The sequence below is a fragment of the Schistocerca gregaria genome, chromosome 2 (assembly GCF_023897955.1).
Source record: "Schistocerca gregaria isolate iqSchGreg1 chromosome 2, iqSchGreg1.2, whole genome shotgun sequence".
Taxonomy (NCBI): Eukaryota; Metazoa; Arthropoda; class Insecta; order Orthoptera; family Acrididae; genus Schistocerca; species Schistocerca gregaria.
Window position 1 is genome coordinate 761,424,991 of NC_064921.1, and position 19,641 is coordinate 761,444,631.

At 38.4% G+C, this 19,641-nt stretch overlaps 1 protein-coding gene across 2 annotated transcripts in view; it reads right to left on the reverse strand.

Annotated features, from left to right (window-relative positions):
• LOC126334972 (uncharacterized) overlaps positions 1 to 19,641 on the reverse strand; it is a 138,680-nt gene that overhangs the window by 16,166 nt on the left and 102,873 nt on the right. For both annotated transcript variants that reach the window (XM_049997760.1, XM_049997761.1), the window contains exon 4: positions 8,690 to 8,918. In XM_049997760.1, the coding sequence (XP_049853717.1) occupies positions 8,690 to 8,918 (229 nt within the window). The remainder of the gene's footprint in view (positions 1 to 8,689; positions 8,919 to 19,641) is intronic.

The window sequence follows — 19,641 nt, forward strand, 5'->3', positions numbered from 1 at the left end:
ACGTAGGTTTGGCTTTCCTTAATCTTTCTTCTAAGATAAGTCGTAAGGTCAGTATTGCCTCACATGTTCCAGTATTTCTATGAAATCCAAACTGATCTTCCCCAAGGTTAGCTTCTACTAGTTTTTCCATTCGTCTGTAAAGAATTCGTGTTAGTATTTTGCAGCTGTGGCTTAATTAACTAATTGTTCAGTAATTTTCACATCTGTCAACACCTGCTTTATTTGGGATTGGAATTATTATATTCTTCTTGAAGTCTGAGGGTATTTCGCCTGTTTCATACATCTTGCTCACCAGATGGTATATTTTTTCAGGACTGGCTCTCCCAAGGCCGTCAGTAGTTCCAATGGAATTTTGTCTACTCCGGGGGCCTTGTTTCGACTCACATCTTTTAGTGCTCTGTCAAACTCTTCACGCAGTATTGTATCTCCCATTTTGTCTTCATCTACATCCTCTTCCATTTCCATAATATTGTCCTCAAGTAAATTGCCCTTGTATAGACCCTATATATACCTCTTCCACCTTTCTGCTTTCCCTTCTTTGATTAGAACTGGGTTTCCATCTGAGCTCTTGATGTTCATACAAATGGTTCTCTTATCTCCAAAGGTCTCTTTAATTTTTCTGTAGGCAGTATCTATCTTATCCCTAGTGAGATAAGCCTCTACATCCTTACATTTGTCCTCTAGCCATCCCTGCTTAGCCATTTTGCACTTCCTGTCGTTCTCATTTTTGGGAAGTTTGTATTCCTTTTTGCCTGCTTCATTTACTGCATTTTTATATTTTCTCCTTTCATAAATAAAATTCAATATTTCTTCCGTTAACCAAAGTTTTCTACTAGCCCTCATCTTTTTACCTACTTGATCCTCTGCTGCCTTCACTACTTCATCCCTCAAAGCTACCCATTCTTCTTCTACTGTATTTCTTTCCCCCATTCCTGTCAATTGTTCCCTTATGCTCTCCCTGAAACTCTGTACAACCTCTGGTTCTTTCAGTTTATCCAGGTCCCATCTCCTTAAATTCCCACCTTTTTGCAGTTTCTTCAGTCTTAATCTACAAGTCATAACAAATAGATTGTGGTCAGAGTCCACATCTGCCCCTGGAAATGTCTTACAATTTAAAACCTGGTTCCTAAATCTCTGTCTTACCATTATATAGTCTATCTCATACCTTTTAGTATCTCCGGGTTTCTTCCATGTATACAACCTTCTTTCATGATTCTTAAACCAAGTGTTAGCTATGATTAAGTTGTGCTCTGTGCAAAATTCTACCAGGCGGCTTCTTCTTTCATTTCTTAGCCCCAATCCATATCCACCTACTACGTTTCCTTCTCTCCCTTTTCCTACACTTGAATTCCAGTCACCCATGACTATTAAATTTTCATCTCCCTCCACTATCTGAATAATTTCTTTTATTTCATCATACATTTCTTCAATTTCTTCGTCATCTGCAGAGCTAGTTGGCATATAAACTTGTACTACTGTAGTAGGTGTGGGCTTCGTATCTATCTTGGCCACAATAATGCATTCATTATGCTGTTTGTAGTAGCTTACCCGCATTCCTATTTTCCTGTTCATTATTAAACCTACTCCTGCATTACCCCTATTTGATTTTGTGTTTATAACCCTGTAGTCACCTGACCAGAAGTCTTGCTCCTCCTGCCACCGAACTTCACTAATTCCCACTAATCTAACTTTAACCTATCCATTTCCCTTTTTAAATTTTCTAACCTACCTGCCCGATTGAGGGATCTGACATTTCACGCTCCGATCCGTAGAATGCCAGTTTTCTGTCTCCTGATAACGACATCCTCTTGAGTAGTCCCCACCCGAAGATCCGAATGGGGGACTATTTTACCACTGGAATATTTTACCCAAGAGGACGCCATCATCATTTAATCATACAGTAAAGCTGCATGCCCTCGGGAAAAATTACAGCTGTAGTTTCCCCTTGCTTTCAGCCGTTAGCAGTACCAGCACAGCAAGGCCGTTTTGGTTATTGTTACAAGGCCAGATCAGTCAATCATCCAGACTGTTGCCCTTGCAACTACTGAAAAGGCTGCTGCCCCTCTTCAGGAACCACACATTTGTCTGGCCTCTCAATAGATACCCCTCCGCTGTGGTTGCACCTACGGTAAGGCTATCTGTATTGCTGAGGCACGCAAGCCTCCCCACCAACGGCAAGGTCCATGGTTCATGGGGGGGAGAAAAAGAATAACCCTACAAAATCATTGATATGAAACATGAAGTGAAATATACACCCTGCTCATGATGTTAAACACTCCAATTAGCATCTGATAATTTCAGATCTCTTGTAATAAGCCTACAAAACTGATAGGCCGTATTCTGTCAGCAACAGGAACTTTGATTGCAGAAAATTGTGTTTGACATTAGTTGTTTTATCTCCTTAGAGAGGAACAGAAAGGTGTGTCAAAATTTCTGATCCTCTACAATACAAGAGAAAAGAAGTTTCTGGATTTTATTATAGTTCCAAGATAAAAAATTCAGTCTTCTTGACATGAAGGCATTAGAGATGAAGCAACATATCAGTTGGGCAACATTTTGAAAATCTGTTGGAACAGAGGATGTTGTCTGTAATCAAAGTAGCTTAAAACGGTTACTACTTATGTTAATAAGTATACTCCTACTATTGTTAATCATCTACTACTAGATATATAACAAATTAGTACAGTAATTAGAAACTGAAGCTTTTTTGAAACATCTACTAATACTGTAAGACAATAATCTGATGCCCTCTTAAGTGTAAATATGGCAAATGCCTTTGACAACTAATGCATAATGTTTAAAATCACCACCATTAATAAGAAGGCTTGGATCTTCTGGTGTGTTCCATCTCTTCACACTTGATGAAGAGATGAAACATACTGGTCTGGTACATACTGATCTATAAGCGCCGTGATTCACATGTTTGCCACATGTTTTAGATATTCAATCCATTGTCTCTGGTATTGCTTCATGACTTCAAAAAATACTGACTTTTTAATTACGTACTAGCTTGTGTGTGTGTGTGTGTGTGTGTGTGTGTGTGTGTGTGTGTGTGTGTGTGTGTGTTCACAAATGTGAGTATTTGACCTGTAACTGTAGTATATCTTGTCCTGCAGTTTCATACATATACTGAGGAAAGTTGTAACTCTACCTCAGTAAGAAGTATGCAAAAAGTAATAGACAATGGTTCACCTTTTTAGATATGAACACGGAACGAATTGTGATTGTGTAACATTCTTTGAAGGTTCAGTACTAGAACAAGCCTTAATCCTGCTACAGAAATGCATAAATGATCCAATAAGGCCTTTGTCAAAAATAGACCACACACACACACACACACACACACACACACACACACACACACACACACACACCGACTGGCTTCAGCTGCCAGAGACTGTGGTCATGTGTGTGGGAGTTCATTCTGTGAAGTTTGAAAGGTAGGAAACAAGGTACTGGTGGAAGTAAAATTGTGAGGACAGGTTGTGAGTCGTGCTTGGGTAGATCAGATGGTAGAGCACTTGCCTGTGAAAGGGAAAGGTCTTGAGTTCGAGTTTTGATCCAGCACACAGTTTTATCTGCCAGGAAGTTTCATATCAGCACACACTCCGCTGCAGAGTGAAAATCTCATTCTGGAAACATTCCCCAAGGCTGTGGCTAAGCCACGTCTCCGCAATATCCTTTCTTCCAGGCGCACTAGTTCTGCAAGGCTCCTAAGTCAGTCACGTTCCAACCATGCTCTTGTATTGTTCATCATACACATAGTTGTTGGTTTCTCATCTTGCTACATCTAGGCTCTTGAGCTGGTTTACTCTTTGCACTTGTACACTGCTGTATGCATTTCCGGCTGTTGTTATTGTTGTCCATAGCTGTCTTTCTGCGGGTTTTGGCAACTCACCATCAATGCCTTCAGCTAGTCTGCTTGTGTTTCCTGATCGTGTCGGATTCCGATTACCAGAACTGCAGCAAAAGCAACAGTTGGACCTGCACTAGCAATTGCAACAGCGGTTCCATCAGTAGATGGACCTTTCGCATCAGGAGATTCAGTTGCTGTCCACGAATAACATGTACAAGGTCCACAATCAACCTGGACTGTAATCACATCCCAGACAGATTCCCGCCCACCCACATTTCCGCCGTTTAACAATATCAAGGAGGATTAGGATACGTATTTGCAGCAGGTGAAACAGGACTTCACCAGTTTTTGGGTTTCTGATGACACTCTCCAACAAATGCTCTTCCTTTCTTGGGCTTCCCCAGACATTTAAGTTGGCTCCCTTCTCAAATCCACTAGCACTGTCTTTCGAGGAATTCACAACAGTTCCAATGCCTCAAGTTCCATCAGTACTACAAGCAAGCAGGCCAGTCTTATCGATGCTGTTAGTGGATTAGATTAGATTAATACTTGTTCCATAGATCATGAATACGACACTTCGTAATGATGTGGAACGTGTCAGAACTGTTCAAATGCCATAGAAGTGAATTGGGGCCCATTGTCAGTGATGATGGTGCGCGGAAGCCTTCAGTCACGAGAATCTGCAGAAAGGTACTGAGCCTGGCCACCCTGGTGGTAGATGCCATTCTGGCCACGTAGGGGTAGTCCATTCTGGCCATGTAGGTGTAGTTCTAATGAGTGTCCACAACAATAAGCCACATCGAGCTGAGGAATAGGCCAGGAAAATCTAGATGAATGCGATCCATAGGATGATAGGGAGTACGCAAGGCGGCAAAAAACATGGGTGGAGCGGCATGATTTCAGCACAGGCAGAACAGCAGTGCACTATAGCCTCCATGTCCTTGTTCAGTCTTGACCAGTAGACATGTCGCCTGGCAAGGGCTTTCATCCAAAACATACCCCAAAGCCTGCGATGAAGGAGTTCCAAGACGTGAGTGCGTAAGGGAGTCGGGATGACAGCACAGTGGGAACCTGCCTCTGCATCGAGCAGGAGCTCATTGGAGACAAGATACAAACAATGAGCGGTGAGCCCAGGCCTGAAGCTCAGGACCAGATGACTTCAAAAAATTAGGAGGCCACCCATGAAGGACATAGAGTGAGACATGCTGCAAGATAAGTTTGTGGTGCACATCTGCCACTACATGAGTACTGGTAATGGGAAACCCATCCAAAGCATGCTGTCATAGCACATTGGTGTGAATAAGAGAAGAGCTCAGTTGGTCAAATGAAGGGTATGGTCCTGAGGGTAAACATGAGAGAGCATCTGCATTTACATATTACACAGTAGGCTTGTACTTGATGGTATAATTGTAGGAGCTAAGAAAGAGAGCCCAATGCTGGAGCCTCTGGGCCATCCACTCTGGAAGCCGAGAGTGTGGCCCAAAGAGTGCTACGAGTGGTTTATGGTCTGTGCAAAATTCTACCAGATGGCTTCCCCTTTCATTTCTTACTCCCAATCCATATTTCCTTCTCTCCCTTTTCCTACTCTCGAATTCCAGTCACCCATGACTATTAAAGTTTCGTCTCCCTTCACTACCTAAATAATTTCGTTTATCTCATCATACATTTCATCAATTTCTTCATCATCTGCAGAGTTAGTTGGTATATAAACTTGTACTACTGTAGTAGGTGTGGGCTTTGTATCTATCTTGGCCACAATAATGCATTCAATCACTATGCTGTTTGTAGTAGCTTACCCGCACGCCTATTTTTTTTCTTCATTATTAAACCTACTCCTGCATTACCCCTATTTGATTTTGTATTTATAACCCTGTATTCACCTGACCAAAAGTCTTGTTCCTCCTGCCACCTAACTTCACTCATTCCCATTATATCTAACTTTAACCTAACATATAACATATAGAGACCATGATAGCAAACAGTAATAGACAGTGTACCCCTGGTATTGTTAACATGTACGGGTCTGTTAGGAGCACCTGGCGTAGTGTAAGTGCCTGTGAGCATCCTTCACAAATGGGAAAAATCATCAGGAACTTGAGGGTAGCAACTGCCCAAAACGAGTTAACAAGCTATGGGTAATGAAAGGGGAAAGGGCTGTGCCACAAGGGAAAGTTGTAGTGCCAATAGAAGACTTATAACTTTTGTAACCTGGCATTTACCTGTAAATGTCAAGTGGTTCAAAACACAATTACATTTGACATTTATTCTGATGTTCAGTGCAAAACTCCCTGTCAAAGGCAGGGTGCATCTAACCTCTCACACCAACAGAAATATCAATCAAATTTTAACATTTGAGACACAATCTTGAAAGAAAAGGTATTTTATTTTTATGGATGACAGCAGACTGGGATAAGTATGAGGCAAGCCATCACTCACCAATGCCTCATGAGAACTCATGTGCTGTTATCTAGATGATACTCATTTAAATACTTCCACAAGTTCAGATGAGGCACTGAGTGGTGGCTTGAATTATGCGCATCACACTCTGCTGTCAACCATAATAACATACATTTTCTTTCAGTATCCTATCTCTTCTATCTAAATTTGATGTCAATTTTCCTGTTGGTGTGGGAGGTTAGCTGCAGAAAGTTGTACTTAGTGATTCAACCAATATAGTGCCAGAACATAATTCTGACCATGGAGAAATCACATATGGGATTCCCCAATGCTCAATCTTAGGCCCACTATTGTCCCTCACTTATGTAAGCAATCCAATGTCTAATACACAACAAGCAGAATTAGTTCTTTTTGCAGATGACACTAGTACTGTAATCAATCCAAGTATACATACAGAAACAGAAGAAATGGTAAACAATGTTCTTAAATGTACCATTGACTGACTTTGTATGAATGGTCTCACCATCAATTTTAAAAAAGATACAAGATATGCAGTTCTGCACATCTAGGGGTACTACACCAATGAAAAGTGTAACACACGGTGAGGAAATTATAAATATGGTGGAAACTTAAAACTGCTTAGGTATCCATGCTGATAAGAATTTAAATTGTAAAAAATCACATTTTGGAACTCTTAAAAACTTAGTTCAGCTACATTTGCACTTAGAATCATTGCCAAACTTGGGAAAGAAAGGAAATCAGTAAGATGACATATTTTCATTCCATAATGTCACATGGAAAAATGTTCAGGGGTAGTTCATCTTTATGAAAGGAAGTCTTCATTGCTCAAAAATGTGCTGTTAGTATAATTTGTGGTGTTCAACCATGATAATCTTTTGGGCATCTGTTTAAGGGAATGAGCATTCTGTCTGCTGCTTCATAGTATAGTATACTTGTCACCTCATGAAGCTTGTTGTAACTAATCCACTGCAGCTCAAAAGTGACAATGATGTATATAATTACCATACCAGACGGGAAAATTACGTTCTACATTAAGGTTATCTTCACAAGGGGTGCACAATGCTGCAACTAAAATTTCTGATAATTGACCTAGAAGTATAAAATATCTGTCAGACAGCAAAGTAAAATCTGAAAACAGATCGAACAAACAGAAAGCACATATACAAATACATAATTAAGGCGAGGATGCCCGATGGTCTCTCTGCAGTGCAGATGCACACTAGCCTCAAACTCTTCTGGGAATCAGCAAAATGTTGTGAGTCATGAGGATAATTGGCAAAGGGCACTATATTAATAGTATGTGGATAAGTTGAGAATTTAGGTCTGACAGGAGGCATGCTATAGTAGTCCGTGCAGTTGCAATGACCACTGTGCTGGATGGCACAGGGGTCAGCACATCTGCCTAATAAGTAGGAGACCCATGTTTGAATAATGGTCTGGCACAAATTTTCAACTTTTCCCATTGATTTAAATCAATGCCCACTCACAGCCAATGTCCTTGACAACTCCACCTATTTTTAACAAAAACACACCTTATAAATGTTCAGTAATTTACAAATTAACTTGTGATGTGAATGAAAAATGCCTCACTGCACATCATTACAATTTATCATGCAAATGACCCATGCAATGTAAAACTAACGAGTATATTTGCTATTTGTTTTCTTCTGGGAGAATGTGTTCAAGATGAAGCATTTTGTTCTTCTCCACAATGCATTCCGTTTTTATGATTATGACACATAAAGTTCCCAACTGCAAAGTCACTGTTTTACTTCATGTGTTCTACTTAAGTCACCTTTAGTGACAATTGTAAGTAATCCTTCAATGAGGTCTTTTATCTTCTTATATAATGTGAGCATGAACTGCCTGACAAGATCTTCTATATCTTCATTGGTGCAGAGACTTTAATGATCTCAATTTTTTATTTATTTATTGGTCATAATTTTGACTCTCAATTGCCCCCCCCCCCCCCAATACACAATTTCACAACCATATGTGATCTGTTTTAGTTCAAAGAGGTACTAAGCGAACACGCTTCACAAGCTGCAATCACAGTGTAGACACTTTTATTGTTCCAAGACGACAGGTTTCAACAGTCTTATGCTGCCATCATCTGCTCTTATGGAGCTTGTGGCAAAATTGCCATGTTACATTACATGTATTCAAAGCATAAAAGGCATTCTCCACATACACATATCTTGATAAAAATCCTGTAGATAAAATGCACATGGTTGATAAAATGAACAGCATAAGACTGTTGAAACAATAGAATTGTCTACATTGTTTTGTTCATTTTCAACCATACCACATCACTGCATCTGTACCTTGCAAAACACACTAAACATTGAAAAAGACAGAAATAGCACAATGACCAATATAGTTAATTTACAAATAAGAACAAACAATATGTAGTACCTTTCTGATGATGTGCTGTAAATCGTGTTCTAGCAGGCCATGCATCCCGAGCACTCCACTCAAACTGATAGTGAAATTCTGGAGAATTACGATAAACTGTGACTAGTACTTCATCCCCAGGTTGTACATATTGTGTGATATTTTGGTTAGCTAACATATTATCTCCATGTTCACCATCAGGCCGAAATGCACGATTGAAGACAAATATCTTTTCATGGCCGAACATTTCCTACAAGAATGTAAATTCATAATTGTTTGTTTAGTCAAAATGAAGTAGGTACATCTATATATGTTATTAAATTATGGTAAGTTCCTTGGAGCAGAACATAAACAAAGTAATAAATTATAATAAGTTTTGTCAGAGAGCTCTTCCCAGAAATAAATTATGGTCATATTGTAATATGGTTACTGAGAGAGTTAAGGAATAATAAATTGCTTCAAGATTCGCAGTCCAAATAAAGTAAATTCTATTACCTCCCAAGAACTTTTTGTGATGAACTGTTTGCAAAAAATACATCAAATTTAATAGAGAACAAAATTAAATTAGCTTCAAACAAAAACTGATATCATCGCCTTCTTGACAACTACTCCACAGATGAATTTCTGAATGTGTAATAAAATGCTGTGTGTGTGTGTACACACACATATGCTTGTATTTAAGGAGCAACTTAGAACAATCATGTAAATAGTCGACATGTTGTCATGTTTTTCAATGAGAAAGTGTATGATAATTGTAAAAGTGATTTGTTCCACATTGTAAGAGAGGAGTCACAATTATGATCCAAATAACTAAACTGGACTAAATCAAAACACTGAAATTGCAGTTTTCATCTCATCTATAATGGAAGAGCTGTGCAAAAACCAAATTCCAAGCTAAAAATCCTATGGAAAGTGCTGTGATGACACAAACTAAATTTCAAGTTGAAAATCCTACAGAAAATACCTTGAAGTTTTCATCAGACTATAAAATGAAAATACTTCCATGTATGTAGTATTATATACTGTTATTTCTGAATTCTGGATAATATGGCAATCAACACCACCTGGGGATAAGGCCAAAACACTGAAATGATTTGCTAGAAAGCTCGAGACTTGAAGAAACAAGCAATAAGTTTAGCTGTGCAGATGATTGTAGTACTAAATAAGATATATGTCTTGTGAATATGTTGTATTGTATGTTAACCAGGGGCCTAGAAACGATGGAGAGGCTCCGGCCCTGCCACAGTTGCAGTGATCCACAATCCCACGACGACTACTTCAGTCCCCACACCGATCCACTCTTTTAAGGTTATTGTAGGGTTTGGCCCCCGGGGTGAACCACCCCCCCCCCCTCCCACCCCTCCTCCAGGGAACGTCTCACACCAGACAAATGCAACCCCTACGTTTGCATGGTAAAGTAATGGTGGTGTATGCATACGTGGAGAACTTGTTTGCACAGCAATTGCCGACGTAGTGTAGCTGAGGAGGAATAAGGGGAACCAGCCTGCATTCACCGAGGCTGATGGAAAACCACCTAAAAACCATCCACAGACTGGCCGGCTCACTGGAGCTTGACGTAAGTCTGCCAGGTGGATTCGTGCCGAGAACCAGTCACTCCTTCCCAATCAGGAAAGCTGTGCATTAGAGTGCACAGCTAACCAGGTGGGCCTGTGAATTTGTTACTGCAAAATATTTCATTGCAGTTGCCAGGTAAGATAGAAAGAGTAAAACTTTCCTCAGAGCAAATTAGCTTGTTGAGCAATATCAAGACAAGATATATGTGAGAAATGATAATCTTGTGTTAATTGCTTCATCCAATTTCATCACACTTGCACAAATTTCTATGAAGTACTGCTGTGTTAAAATTGCCAAGCCTTATTAACACTGTCATGCATGTGTAGTATTTTTCTGCAAGTGCCATCACAAAGCAGAATACATTATAGTTTGCTGGTTATTTGACCATAAATGTCTGAATGCTCGGTGCTGGTGATAGGGTAGAATTGTTTCTTACTGATGAAATACAGTTAAAGTCACAGCTGAATTATAATGGTGATAATATTGTAGGGCAAGCACATTCTGGTAATGAATATGCACCTAGTGCAAATGTCTTCATGATTTACAGTCTGCAAACAGTCCATAATGGGGCTGAATTTTAGCACCTAAAACCATTGTAGCACATTTTTTGTTCAGATGCACTAGGAGAGTCATCAGTAACACGAAGGAAGTAGCATGTCAGTTTGTTGGAGCTGCTTTTTGACAGTAGCTCACGTAAAAGAAGGGCCATGTCATATTGTATTAATCCTCCTGAGATAAAGATTAAAACGGAACGTCCTCATTTCTAGCAAAACAGTTGTCATCAGCAGTAGTGCATCTTTTCTGACAGTGTCCATATTTTAATGTGTGTATGTAACAACTGGTTGAATCAGGATGAGCAAGTTAACTGCAGTTGTCAAGTCTCTGAAAAGACAGTAAATGCTTAAAAAAAGGAACTTATTGCAATTTGGTAACACATTGACTCTGAAATCTTTGTAGCTCACTGCACTTGTTAAACTTGCTCTCAAAATTTGTAATTCTTCTACAGCCTTTGTTCTTAATGAATTTGCTCCCAATAAACTCTCTGAGCACTAGAGATGTACAGCCTTACTGAGCTGATTTGCAAGTGGTGAGATGTCAGTATAAAAACTTTTCTGGAAGGACAAAAGATGAAGAGCAGATATCAGGAGGCAATTACACTAAATTCTGCCCATATTTTTAGTTTTATGGAAAAGTTTTCACAGTGGTTAGGCAAGAGGTCTCAAAAAATGTCACTATGTGGATTGAGCACAGACATATTATAACCCTACACACATAACTGATGCTACCATTGATTTGGGTAATTACTGAACCATACAAAGGTGCAGAGCTACATTCTAGACAGGATGTATGATGGCATCTATCATGTTTCTGCCAGATATTTGAAACAGAAAATAAATGATGAGTCTAAAGCCATATTTCATGTGTTTTGAAGTCAGATGATAGTGGAAACTTTCTTATTACAAAAGATTTCTTTTTTGGATGAACTAACTACAGTGGTTGAACAAACTGTTAACTATCCTCAAGATTTAAATGTGGAAGTGTAAGACCATGATTTTGAGATTCTGGATGAACGTATGAGCTCCACTGCTTCGTTATATTAGAGGTTACTGTTCATATAATTATAGAAAAATAATTGTGATTAATGCAAAGTTTTCCTCATGACAGGAAGTAATTTGATAAACACATTTATACTTACACCTGATATTTGTGGTTTACATTACCTGTCTACTGATGTTAAATGTGTAGTTACACTTACACTGTTGTAAGATATTCAGTTACTGAAAAAGAACTTTATTTTTGTAACAAAAGAATCCGAGAAACATTCTGCTATAACAGAGCCTACTGTTGGTTAACGAAGGATCTCCATTTTGATGTCAACAAGCATAAACACATATCTGTGAACTTTGTGGATTTCTGTTGCATACAGCATGACAATGAAGTAATATCCACATAGTTTACACTAGTATGTGAACATACACATGTTTGTATACAGATCTGCTTTCTTCCTTATAGTGGGCCCAGTAATTTGTTCAAGGATCTACATTATATTATAGCCTGCAAATTCTTTATAATAGGGATCTATCTGACAATAGAGCTTTATTCTAGTCCAGAAATTTCAACAGTTTTTTAATGTAATAGGCAATGAGAACTTTTTCACTCGTTGTTGTAGTGGCACTATAATTAATGTGGAGCAATACTCTTAGATTTTCTTTCATAAATGAACATCTGAAAATGGGTTCATCATTTCTGCTTTTGCTTTGCTATCTTTAATTACAATTCCCATGATATTCACAAGTGTCTGTTAATATTTTGTTAAAGTAGTTGTTTAAGGCATCATGCACTGCCTTCTGGTTATCAAAACCCATTTCTTGTAGCATCTCTCTGCCTATGGCCCTAACTTTGTTTTACACCTATCATGCACCAGTCTCTGTTTCTTTTCACAGTGACCACATGCTACACAGAATACCTTCCATCATGAACTGTTCAACAAGATACATATCAGTCCAGTCTATGGTTTACTGTTTTTTTTCTGTATTTCAGCCATGGTTCTTCTACATGCACCTGTTTAGAGATGGACTTTTAAAGTTTCTCATAAAATGTGACACAACTGCTTGTTTATCCAGTTTCTTGAATATATATATCTTTCTACTGATTTCAGTTGCCCTTTATACTTTGGTAATCATAGTTGCTACAACGACCTCACAGTCACCTGACACCAGCTGCAATGTGAAAATCCTGAAAGAGGAAAGGTATATTTGTTGATATTAGATGCACTATATTTCCATTGAGGCAGGCTTTCAAACTGTCTGTGCTAGGTAGTTTTCAGAGAAGGCAATGATTATTTTCCTAAAGATCAACTATAATTCTTCACTATGTTCATCAGTATGTGGGTAGATTCTCTACAGATGGACTGCTTTCATTGATAATGAGTTTGGCTGAGTTGCATGGGTTTTCTGGTAGCCTCCTACCAACAGCCTCCGCACCAATGTTGAAAATCTAGCTTGGTAAAGAGCTTGTTAAGTTTGATAGCTGCTGTAATTACTATGTGCTATATTTACTGTTTATGAAATACAGCATTTGTGAAAATATTTCATGAAGTTGTTGGTTGCAACTCAGTTGAGGATATGCCATCAAAAAGGTTAGAAGCATTTCACCAACTTCTACACAAAGGGCAGTAATAAGCCTTGTTCTATAATTTTTAATTGCAGTTCTAATTGTACTTTCAACATTTTCAAATAAAACAGCTCAGAAGATCTGTAAACACTTTATCAGCAATCAAGTATGTTCTAGCCAGAATGATCTATGAGAAAAAAATAACAGACAGTACCTCTTTGGTCATCAGATTCTCCTGCTGAAGCTCTTCAAGACATTCGTGGCTTTTGACACTCTCACTTTAATTTTTTTCTGGAACAGAACCCAGGTGAGAGCGAAGATAGGGGGAAGGGCAGCATCGATCATAAACTTTAAACTTTTAATGTGTTTACTGTAGATCCACTTCAGCCATTGGGTTGCTATCTTCAGTGCTACGTGCACATAATGAGCATCAGGCATTAAAATATACATTAAAACCATACCACAAATACATCAATCCGTATACCATACATTTATATACAAATTATATCCAAGTCATGACAAATCATTATAAATAAGATCACGCATGGTACCACTTGACATTAAAGATAACAAACAGTTAAACTGAGCTTGCTACTTATGACATTAACTGCATGGAAATGTAAGCAGCAAGTTTATGATGATGATACAACACTACTTACCACACATCAGAACATTTCAGATCTGAATAACCTAACAAAAGAAACGCTAGATAAGGCCCTGGACTGGTTGGCAGCCAATAAGCTCCTATGCAACCCTGACAAAACACAACAACTTTTAATGGGAACATCAAATGAAGTAGACAATAAGTCGGTAAAACTCTTAGGTATTCACATTGACTCAAAACTATATTGGGAGGAACATGTCAATCATGTATGTGAAAAAATATCTCGAGTGGCATACCTTCTCTTGAAACTAAGGGAGGTAGTGAGCTTGGAGTACCTCAGGGTGACATACTTTGGGCTATTCCAGTCACATATTTCATATAGTCTGATTATATGGGGGCACTCCCCTCACATCAAAAACATATTGAAATTATAAAAAAAAGTCATACGTATAATATGTAAAAGAGGTCATAGGGAGCACTGTCATCCTTTTTTTCCAGACTCAGAATACTTACAATTATAAATTTATACACCTATGTGTCTGTACTCTATATTAAAAATAATATTTCAGAATTTATTGCCAGAAGGGAAATACACGAACGCAACACCAGGGCTAACAGTAATTTAGACATACCGCGCCACAGATTAGTGAGAACAGGAAATTGCCACAAAGTTAACCCACTCAAAATGTTCAATCAACTGCCAGTTCATGTTCAGTCTATGGATACAAATTCTTTCAAAATTAAGTGGTACAGCTGGCTGCCAGATCATCCATTCTATGACATTAAAGAATTCTTTGAGATGCCTGAGGAGAATATAAGCATTTAAAAGTTGTCTGTGCTTAAACACATTATTTTGTGATGCGGTTAATCGTGTGTAATTACAAAGTTTATACTGTAAACAATAAAATACCATATTATATTAGATTTTAAGATAGCTTGTTGCATTAACTTTTAAATGCTATCCTTTGTAATTTGGTACACTGCCATGCTTCAAATGTATTCTATAATGTATTGACAGAAGTTTATTTTATTATTCTGTATGTACTAGTACATCTTGTATGACAAAGCCAATATCATTGTAAAATGATCTACGGTGAATAAAATTCTTGATTCTTTAACTGTTTGTTATCTCTAATGTGAAGTGATACCATGTGCAATTTTATTTATGAAGAGTCATCATGACTTGAATATTACTGGTATGTAAATTTACAGTTTACAAGCTGATGTACTTGTGACCCAGTTTTCATTTATATTTTAATGCTGAGTCTCATTATGTCCTTTTATTCACGTAGCAGTGAAGACAGCTACAAAACAGATGAAATTGATTTGCAATAAAAAATACTAAAAGTCATGACTGATGCAGTCCTTCCTCCTACCTTGGATCTCATTGATATGGCCATGGGTCACTCTGTTCCTAATGAAAACAAATCCAGGTGAAATTTACATTGAATAAGAAACACAGAAATTTCACAGTGTTATCAAAATTAAAAATGAAGCCATTAAGTTGCAACAACACTGCATCAAAATTTCATCAACTGCATATACAATTCACATACTGTCTTTCTTTTTTTCCTAATAAAAATACTAAGCTTCTACTTGCAGGATTCTCTTTTCCAGTCTATAAACTGTAACTGATGAGTTACCATTATAATATGGGGGGAAATAAATCATGAAGCCATCAATGAATAGGAAGTATTTCATGAGGCTTTTTTTCTGTGCTAACTGTAATGTTACAAAACAACAAAGAGAGTAATGCTCAGCACACCACAAGGTACAACAGTGATCTCTTGTACAGATTTACAAACTACACTCCAAATGTGATAATTGGAATATGGTTCTTTGAAAAAGGTTGAAGTGGGAGTTTGCCACAGAAACTTTAGGATGTTATTATCATGAGATTGCCGTAAGTATTTTTGACGTAGAAGAATATACCTTTGAAGTACTGCATACAAAGGGAAGTCTATAAATTGTCACTTCCAAATGAGTCAGGTTGTCAAGGAGTGAGAGATTCTCCCTGAAACCACTTATGATACATGAATGGAGATGGCACCTACCAACATTGTGTGAGAGACAGATCAAACTGAAAATACCCTCAACAGACACAGCTACACCACCTTTAGCTCTTTCCTCAACCATGTCACTCTTTCTACAATGACTGTATGCACTGATCAGTGCATTTCATTTCACTTCTTGCATGAAGGCAGTTAATGGAGAGACACTGTTCCTCTCTTCTTTTTGCTGAGAAGCTTTGCCATTTTGTGAAAATACTGTATTGTCTTTGGATTATGTTTGCTTGCAGGAGACTTCAGTCCTTTTCCTTTTACAACCACATTTGCATGTACACATGTTTATTCACGTTCATACTACCGTCAAATGAGACAGTCTGTACTGAGCAGCCTACTCTGGAGCCAGCATTTTTGTCGAGAGACGCATAAGAAAAGACTGCTAGTGTTACAGCCTCCAAACTATCATCAATCTGCGTATGACTGCTGCTTTATAATCTTCCAACTTCTTTACATTCCATTCCTCCTCACTGTAAATTTGCCTTTCTATACTCCCGTTGTTAACCAGAGCAGCTTGCATGAAGTGGAGGTGATGTATATTATCTTCCGTCTTCATGTGCATCTGCAAACCATTAACCACACATAGGGTGATACAACTAAGTGTTGGCACATACAGCAATGTAGATGATTAGGATTGGCCAGCCAAACCTTAAACAGAGAAATCCTGCTATTATATATTCTAGCAAATTACTGGTAAATTGAAAGACACTATGAATGCAATATTTTTTCCAACTCACCATTCATAATTATGTTGTTACTGTTCACCCTCTGTGGATATTCATTCTGCCACTATCCTTTCAGCTCACATACACCAGCTGCCACTAAATCTTAGCAACTGAGGGTGATGCATCTCTTACTTCACAGAGTATTCTACAGCTGCTTTGATGATGCGCTGAGTGGCTTGAAAACTGACATTGGTTCTATGAGGCAGATATTGACCCAAAGCTTTTTACGGATTTCAATGTTCGGGCTATTCGGTTATGTGCCGTCTTGATACACGAGATGCTACCAGGAAGTTTCCAGAGTTCATCAAAAATAAAACTGCACTTTACCTGGATCTTATTTATCATCATCACCTTCAAAGTAGTATCCTTGGGGGTGTATACACTGCTCCCAGGGGTTTTTCCGTGGGCTGAAAGCCCCTTGGAACAATTTTTTTTTTTTTGTGAGCCTGTTTCATACCACTTTGAACCTTCTCAACTGCGTGAAATATTTTCCTTTTTAACTTGAGTTTCATTCTGAGGAATTCAAAAAGTCACTCTGCCAGGTCAGGTGAATATCGCAGATTAGAAACAGTTGTCATTCAGTTTTTCACCAGAAACTCCCAGATGATCAACGCAGTGTTGTATGACCTCGCATTATTATGATGAAGGAACCAATTGCCTTTGCACCACTTTTCTAAGACAGAATCCTCTGACATATCCCATAAGACAGCCACACAACATCGCATCGCATACACCCTGGATGGTCTGTGTGCAATCTTCCAGCATTATATTCCAAACAGCAGTGACATTTTCAGGTGTAATGCCAGTTAATGGACATCCTAATTGAAAATCATAGTCTGCCATCTGGAAAAGATTTCAAACAGTCATAAATCTGACTGTGACCAAAGGCGTCTTCCCAAAATGCTTCCTTCAACATGACATGTGTTAGGTGACAGCTTTTCTGAGTCTGAAACAAAGTTCACACATACACATTGTTCCCAGACACCCATCATCATGAATTGCACATGACATGCAACACATGAGACTGAGAAAATGCGCATAAAACCTAAATACAATCACCTGGAACAAAGCCATCTGAGCCAATAACTCTCAAAGGATATGCACAGAGGTGATAAAAGTCATGGGATAGCGAAGTGCACATACACGCAAGATATAAAAGGGCAGTACATGGTTGTTTGTCATTTGTACTGTGGCGGTCTGTCATTTGTACTCAGTTGATTCATGTGAAACGGTTTCTGATGTGATTATGGCCACATGAAGGGAATTATAGCTCGTGCCATATAACATGGTGCTTCTGTGCATAGGGGCAGAGCAGTTAAGGGATGAGAACTGTGCATGCACAGCAGCAGAGAGTGAGCAAACAAAGCCCACGTTGCTGAACTGCGGACAATGATCAGACTCATTTGCCTACAGTATATTGTATTATATGTTCAAATCTATGAGGGGAATAGTAAATATTAATACCAATTTCGATCAGTCATCATCAGAGAAATATTAATTCACGTCTTGACGACATTCCATCCACTGCTCCACAGATTTATTCTGCGTGTAGTCGGGAGGCGAGAACAGCTGATACAGCTTTGTGAAGAAATGACAATTGTCTAACAACAAGAACATTGTAGCTCCAGAATGAGATTTTCACTCTGCAGCGGAGTGTGCGCTGATATGAAACTTCCTGGCAGATTAAACCTGTGTGACCGACCGAGACTCGAACTTGGGACCTTTGCCTTTCGCGGGCAAGCACTTGCCTGCGAAAGGCAAAGGTCCCGAGTTCGAGTCTCGGTCGGGCACACAGTTTTAATTTGCCAGGAAGTTCCAACATTGTAACTGCTTGTAATAATTATCATTTATTGGGATTTGAACTGTATTATGAATAAAAATTTAATAAACAACAAAATTAACTTCAAGCACAAACCAAAATCATTATATTTGTTTGACAACTGCTTCTACTCAATAGGATTTTTAAAATAGTGTGTAAGGTGTGTATGTTGATGTGTTTGACTGTAGTTAAGTGTAATCAATGCACATAAAAAAGACTTAGTGATAGAAAAGAGTATCGTAAAAATGGTCAGTAAGTTGTCATATTTTTCACTGTTAATGGGCATTATGAGTGTAAACTAATTCGTTTGACATCCCAGTTAGGGACCACATTTATAATCAACTGAACAAGCGAACAACTAACCATCATCTGCAAATAACTCCAGAGAATCTCACCGATAACATCGAAATCCACCGATATCTCGACAAGTAACAGTTACTGTCATTTTAGGGACTTATCCAGTACGTGCCTTGAAAATGACAGGGGTTTACATGTGGAAATATTGGACTTCTGATAAATTTATCTAGCTGCATTCTTGTGTGCTGTTAGAGCATACGACATGGTGGGAGAAGCTTAACTTCTCCTTGGGCAATATGTTGAACATTATGCTGACAGGTTTCAGATAGATTATATAATGGTAAGACAGAGATTTAGGATCCAGGTTTTAAATTGTAAGAAATTTCCAGGGGCAGATGTGAACTCTGACCACAATCTATTGGTTATGAACTGTAGATTAAAACTGAAGAAACTACAAAAAAGTGGCAATTCAAGGAGATGGGACCTGGATAAACTGACTAAACCAGAGGTTGTACAGAGTTTCAGGGAGAGCATAAGGGAACAATTGACAGGAATGGGGGAAAGAAATACAGTAGAAGAAGAATGGGTAGCTTTGAGGGATGAAGTAGTGAAGGCAGCAGAGGATCAAGTAGGTAAAAAGATGAGGGCTAGTAGGAATCTTTGGGTAATAGAAGAAATATTGAATTTAATTGATGAAAGGAGGAAATATAAAAATGCAGTAAATGAAGCAGGCAAAAACAAATACAAACATCTCAAAAATGACATCAACAGGAAGT